At 38.3% G+C, this 7,342-nt stretch overlaps 1 protein-coding gene across 1 annotated transcript in view; it reads left to right on the forward strand.

Moving 5' to 3' along the window:
• LOC107287921 (septin-10) overlaps positions 1-7,342 on the forward strand; it is a gene marked incomplete in the record, with an annotated part of 50,475 nt that overhangs the window by 12,260 nt on the left and 30,873 nt on the right. The window contains 3 exon segments of the mRNA XM_015816481.2: positions 1-57; positions 1,589-1,784; positions 3,373-3,383. Coding sequence (XP_015671967.2) covers positions 1-57; positions 1,589-1,784; positions 3,373-3,383 — 264 coding nt within the window.

Here is a 7,342-nt window from a genome sequence, read left to right on the forward strand (position 1 = left end):
ATCAATTGGTTAACAAATCTATCCACCAGGGATTTTGCTTCAACATTCTCAGTATTGGTAAGTAATTTAATTTTCAAAAGTGTAAATTAATTTGAACAGGTCCTGTTGAAAAGTTAGAAGCAATGAAAATAACAAAGATATTAATGTTGACCTTCAGATACTGATTCAAAGGTGACATAACTAAGTTTATTTACCTTTTTACAGTAAATTTCTTAATTTGCTTAATTAAACATATTTAATTTCTTAAGTACTTTATATTCCTTAACTGTTTTCATTCTTTAAGCTTCACAAACATTATAAAATCTATTGATAGCTTAGTGCTTCTTTATGGTTAGCAGTAATTCCACATTGGTTTATTTTGATAGTAAAAAATAGCTTTTACAGCCTTTGTATTTATTTAATGAAAATGCTATTCCATTTTTTCTAGACAGCATTTCTAAACATTTTCCTAACTATTTTCAGGAAATACTTATCAGGATTAAAAGAACTTAGTGAATAATTTGCAAATACAACCTTTAATAAATATTATTGTTCCTTTTTAAATTCAGAACCTCATCTAAAGCAGAATAGGCTTTAAGCCTAATTTTGATAAAAAGTATGCTATTATGAATTAAGCAGTGGAGTTTAGTAATACAGATAGTCCTCAACTTATTTAACTGTCAACTGTTTAACAATGGTTCAAAGTTACGACTTGGAAAAAGTGACTTGTACTTGCACTTGCATTTGCACCAATGACCGATGTATCACTGCCATGGTCACACAATTGCAATTTGTGCACTTGACAACTTATTTACAACCGGTTGCAGCAATCTGCAGTCACATAACCATGGTTTGCATCTTTTGTTTGCCAATTTCTGACAAAACATGTCCACTGGGGAAGCTGAATTTGCTTAACAACTGCCATTAAAATTGGTCCAACCTGACTTATGACGACAATGACGTACAGTGAAAATTCTTGTCTCAATTATCATCATAAGTCGAGAACTACCTGTACATATGAATGATTAAAAATGGATATTTTAGCCCATATCAGTCATTATGAACATTGTTTGATTCAGTTATTGTGTCTCAGCTTATTGTATTTTAGAGGATTGATGTGAGAGTAACAGAGAATAGAAAGCCATGTAACTTATGAAGACAGTGTGTGAAGACAGTTGAATGACATGTAATGTTTTAAAATGATAGCATGTTAGATCATCTTCTGAAAACTCTCAGCACTTTGGTTTCAGTTTCTTCGATACGGTTCCCATAGAGCAAAAGAGAAAAACTGAAATGAAATCAGGGATATGGAAGTGACAGGGGAAGACAGAAGAAAATGAAGACTTGATGAGAAGGAATAGTTCTTGCAAGTTCCAGAGTGAAGCTAATGGGCACCTGATGTCTTTTTGAGAAATGTTTTTGCATATTGTTCAGATGTTACTATAAAAATTACAGAAGGAAAGGCATTTCTAATTGTATCCATAATGAAGCTATAACAAAACTCACTGTATTACTTTTAAATGGTAGAAATGAAGTTTTTCTTTTTGTGTTTCAGTGACATTTATGAAAGTGATATAACTGTACTTTTTAAATCTCTCTTTAATTTTAGGAGAGACAGGAATTGGAAAATCAACTTTGATTGATACCTTGTTCAATACCTCTTTTGATGATCATGTGTCAACACACTTTCAGCCAAATGTGAGGCTTAAAGCTCAGACTTATGAGCTTCAGGAAAGCAATGTCCGATTGAAGCTAACAATTGTAAATACAGTTGGATTTGGGGACCAGATAAACAAAGATGATAGGTCAGTATCTTTTAATTCAAATGAACTGCCTGCTGCTGATCTAGATTCTTGACATTTATTTTATGTAATAAAACAAATATAACTGTGGATAATCAATAAAGCATAACATCTAATAAAGCCACTGGTAATAATTTCCAGATAGTTGGCTATAGTTGGAAACTATGTTCTTTCTTAATGTTGCACAGGAGACATTTTGTTTTCCTCATTAGTTTATCAACAGAGTATTAGGATCAACAAATTATATTTGACTAACGGCTTGCATGTGACAACTTCATTTTTTCATTGAGCAGCTGTAAGCTGCTCTAGATTTCCATCTGTTGTAAAATAACTTCAGAGAAAAACAAGATGTTCTAAACTTGCAAATGATCGATTGTTTGGATTCTCATGTTATGGTCACTCTTTGGACTAAGCGCGTGCACACACAAACACACACACACTCTAACATGCAAACTTTCTACTCATAGAACTCGTTGTGGGTCTACATTGAGACTTTGCCAGTTCACCCACTGCCTTGGAATGTCTCTCCCACAATATTTAATTGAGCCCTTAAATCAGCCTCACCCTTCATGAAAATTTCTACCAAGTCTGGCCCCCAATATCACAACAATACCTTACTGGTTTGGCCCCTCATATCTTCTGTTTGCATAGATATCTCTACCAAATGTGACCTTAGATCAGTGATGGCAAATCTTTTAGAGACCGAGTGCCCAAACTGCAACCCAAAACCCACTTATGCATCGTCGGGTGCCGGGTGGGTGTGGCCCATTGGCTGGGTGTGGCCCATTGGCTGGATGTGGCTGCGGTGGTAACGGCAGACTGGGTGGGACTAAAAAGTTCAATCAACCAATTCCAACTTTGCAAGATCTTTTTTTTCCAGCGAGAAGTTGAAATTGACTGATTGATTGAACCTTTTTTTTTTGCACACGGCGGCGGAGGCCTAAAGCGAAAAGGTTTTATAAAACCCAGCTGAAGGCCTAGGACTGGGGTGACGGCGCGCGTGCCCACAGAGAGGGCTCTGAGTGCCGCCTCTGGCACCCGTGCCATAGGTTCGCCACCACTGCCTTAGATGATCATTATTACCCCTACCAATTTGGCTTCTAAGATATTCTTCTCTCTTTCTCTCTAATTTACATGCTGCCCATCTCGCTATCCAGAGTGATATTTCTTTTCAGTGATGCATTCCCTACCTTTTCAGGCACAGCCATGCAATAACGTTCAATGTTGTGCCCTTTATATTCTTTAAATAAGCTGTGTGCATGAGGCTTAAGAATTGGACAAGGTTTGGATTTTACTGTTTCATTACTTAAAGCTTAGTGAATAGCCATAAAAGGTCAGATATTGTTTCTTCTATTTGAATTTTAGTCAATTGTTACAAAATTCAACGTTTAAACTTTGGTGAGTGATTTTAGAATTAAACATCAGAAGTTTGGTAAATGATTAGAAAGTTAAACAGCCTAGTTCAAGGAAATAGGGAGGGAAGAGAAAAGGGGAAAGAAGATCGGATACTTCTGATATATTCAAGCTGTGAGTTAATGTTAAATTGCCATTATATGCTATATAGTTTCTTTGTATTTCATTGACGTCTCAGAAACATGGAAAGTGAGTGCTGGAAAAAAATAGGAACCAATAGGCTGGTCCAGCCCAGTCTTCTTCTTCTTCCTCCCCTTTCTGTAGGCATTTCCCTTTCTTAAAAACTTAAGATACAAGATCTCTTCTTCATCTTACTCAGCCCATCCTTATCATTGATTCTTTCTATACAGGTAGTCCTCAAGATATCACTGTCACTTAATGGCTGTTTGAAGTTATCACAGACCCTCTAAAAGCTACTTAGAATCCTAGTTTGAAGTTAGATCGCGGCAGCGCCCCATGGTTATTTGCCCTTACAACTGACCATAGGGATGCTGCAGTTCTCCCCACCTCTCTTCCTCGCCAGTTCCCCCTATCCCACCCCACTGGGACCCCACAGGCCTTAGACCTGCCCATCACCCAGCACACACTTACCTTTTGAAGATCTCCAGCTGTAGAAAGCTTCCTTTTCCCATGAAGACTGGAGTTTTTCAAAAGGAAAACTTCTGCAGTGCTGTGCAGACCGCATTAAGGTAGCAAAACAGAGTGGTTTGTCCCTGGACTATGTATTGGCCTTGTAGAAGCAGCCACCATTTTTGCACACCTTCAAGAAATTGCGGGCATGCTGAAAATGATAGCTGCTTATGGGAGGCAGCCATGTGGCCCAGGGATGTGTGGTCTGACTTTCCTTAACATGATGTCTGGAAATCTTCAAAAGATAAGTGAGGAGGAAGGTGTGGGGCCTGGTGGGGTGAGAACCAGACCTAAGCCCTGCAGGGTCCTGCAGGGACTGAGAGTGAAGGCCTGTGGAGACCCAAGCAGCTGGAAGCCGAGTACAGGGTATCTCTGAGGGTGGGGGAATATTTTAGAGGGCCTGGGGCAGGTGGGTCTGGGCCTGCACTAGGCCTCCCAGGGCCTCCCACACCACTAAGGTACCCTATTCTCCGCTTAATGACCCGCATGTTTAACAGTTACATCAGGGAAAGCAGTGGTTGAGGGTTATTAAAATGAGGCCATCTCACTTCACAGTCATCATCACTTGCATCCGTAACAGGCAGACTCTATTAAGGTCATATCTCGAGGACTACCTGCACATGAGATAACCTTGTTCTCTTAGTTTGCCTCAGTATCTTGTATCAATGTGTTGTTTGTGATTAGGTATTAGCTCTTTCTTCTTCAGTGTTCTGAATCAACTTAGTTATAACATTTCGAAGGAGGTGTAAGGCAAGAATGGTTCTCCAGCACTGAGATGGAGACTACACCATTGGGTAGTAGACTGTATTCCTGCCCAATCAGATCAAGTCAGCCAAAGTTGCCACGCCCGTCCTGGACCTTAGACTCCAGTCTTTGACTTGATCTTGCCCAAGACAGACGTTGCAAGTTTGGCTCTAGGCAGGTATTATTCCTCAATGGTGGAATTTCCACTCTCCTCTTTAATTGGATTTCTTTTAAAATAATNTGTAATGGTTTTTCCCATGTCCCTGATTCTCTATAATTTTGCAGTTGTGACCAGAATTATTTCTCTTTCAAATTTCTTTAATTTGACTGTGACAAAATTATTTGATTTACTATTTCAGTACCATCAACCTGATATTGGAATGAGAGGACCCTTTACTTCACCAACAGATAGTCATGAGGCAGGAAAAGTGAGTTATTCTATTCTGTTCTGTTCCGTTCCATTCCATTTATCTGTATCTCACCTTTATTATTTTTACAAATAACTCAAGGTGGAGAACATATCTCACACATCTTTCTCCTATTTTCCCCACAACAATGACCTTGTGAGGTGGGTTGGGCTGAGAGAGAGTGACTGGCCCAAGGACACCCAGCTGGCTTTCATGGCTAAGGCAGGACTAGAACTTCTTCCCTTCCTGTCCTATCCGGTCCTGTCCAAGGCACTTAAATGTCTGCAGATTTATCATAGCATTATATAAGTTCCTTCCCCCTCCCCCACCTTACCATCTACATTATCAGAGCATTCTTTGCATTCTTTGGATATTTGTAGGGGATCATGAACAATTACTTGTTTATTCTGGCTCCAGAGAAGACATTTCTCTAAGTGGGAGCAGTGGCTATTCAGAGAGGATTTCAGCTGATAAATCTCTTGCTGCCGAATGCTGCCCAAAGCCATTTCACCAGAGTAGTTCCAGTTTCCATTACCATGTTTCATAGGACTGCACTTCTCAAAGTGTGCAAGGTTTATGCTGTACTCTGATGTGGCCGACAGATATTTGCATGGCATTATTAATAAATGTATGGGTCTAGAAAGATCCCTCCTGGGCATTTGTCTGCTGCTCTAAAGTAAGTTTGCTACTTACCTATAGTGGGATGCACAGAAACCTCAACAAAGAGTACGAAGCTTACTTGTAACTATAATTCCTAGAACACTCATGTGTGCATTCACACAGCCCCATTCTCTTTCCCCTTTCATGTGCCTTCTTTACTAAGTATCCTGTTAATAATGAGTATCAGTCCTTTAGAATGAAAGAAGAAGAGGGAGCATTATCTTAGCCATTCAAATTTCCTCAGTTGTGGAATACTGTATTCCCGATGAGGCTTTTGCCCAGGTGCAATATCTATATGTATGAATGTACTGTTTACCACTTGATACATGCCTCGGATTTATTAGCTAAGGACACATTGTTATGGGTAGCTTAATGAAGACATGTTATTATTTTAAATATTAAAGATCAAAATAAATATCATAATACTTGTGATGTTACTGAGTAGTTTTGGCTATGCTAAGGAATGACTAGAAATCTATTCAAGAGTATATTTTAGAATTTGGATTTAATCTGTAAGGATATCTTCTTATGACATTAATATTGCAAGCTGCTCAGAGTCTCCAGAACTAGAGCAATATAAAAATTCTATGAATACATAAAATGTCTCCAAACTAAGAACTTCCAAGCAGTGCTTGGAAACAAAACAAACAGAAGTCCCTGAAATTATCTATATCTATAGATTCTCCAGGGAATGGCTCAATAATTCCTGAGCGCTAGACATTAGAGAAACTGCAGACAGAATTCACAAGGCTTCTTGTCTTTTCTAAATCCAGCAGAAGGGTTCCTGGCCCTCCTTGAAATTCTCAATATTATACACATGACTAAGAGATAGAAAATGTGACTTTGTTTTCAGCTTATCCTTAGTTTCAAGGAAAATTGAAGCAGTGCTAGACTTCTATTTCTCCAAAATCTTTTTTAGAGTGACAGAATATTTTGGATAGCTGGAGTCTGTGGCAATCAGAATTAGTTGTCAATCAATGTTATGGGATCCTTGTGAGCAAACATTTAATAGCTAGACATCATCATAGATTTGTTTGATGTGGTACTTATGTCGCGAAAAAATGATCCAGTCAGTTTTTCCAGATGCACGATTGTTGAATTTTAAGGATGTGTATATACATATATTGTGGCCATATGTTAAGCTTGCTGAGAGAATCAGCTGTGTATTCCATAGGGAACATTGCAGGGCAACCCAATTTTTGGGGAGGGGGGCATTTTTAAAAAAAAATGCTATTGGGCTGGTATTGAAGCTCTGCAAATGAAAGGCCAGGTGATTTGGTAATATAAGTATCAAAAAGAGTGCACAAGTTTACAAGAAGGAAGGAATAGGAAACAGAAGGAAGCAGAAAGCTTCTGAAGGGATTAATAAAAAGAAGTGGTTTAGGCAAAAAGGATGGAATTAATGAAGGGGTTGAGGAGAAGAAATGACATACAAAAAGGAGAGAATAGAATGATAGGAACCTAAACATGCTTCTTCTTTGGTGTTAGGCTTATTGATATATACTAGTATTTTTTTTTTTTCAATATAAAATTTTATTGTTTTTATCATAAAAGAAAAAAGAAATACATCACAGGTATTACACAATGATTTATCCCATCCCCCCACCCCCCGGACTTCCCAAACCAAACCTAGGCTAATATTCAAATACAAGTAAACAAATATTAATATCTCTAACTCCAAACTCTAAACTTAAACAATCCATCTCC

This window comes from Protobothrops mucrosquamatus, unplaced genomic scaffold, assembly GCF_001527695.2.
Source record: "Protobothrops mucrosquamatus isolate PMUCROS unplaced genomic scaffold, P.Mucros_1.0 scaffold455, whole genome shotgun sequence".
In the NCBI taxonomy this organism is placed as follows: domain Eukaryota; kingdom Metazoa; phylum Chordata; class Lepidosauria; order Squamata; family Viperidae; genus Protobothrops; species Protobothrops mucrosquamatus.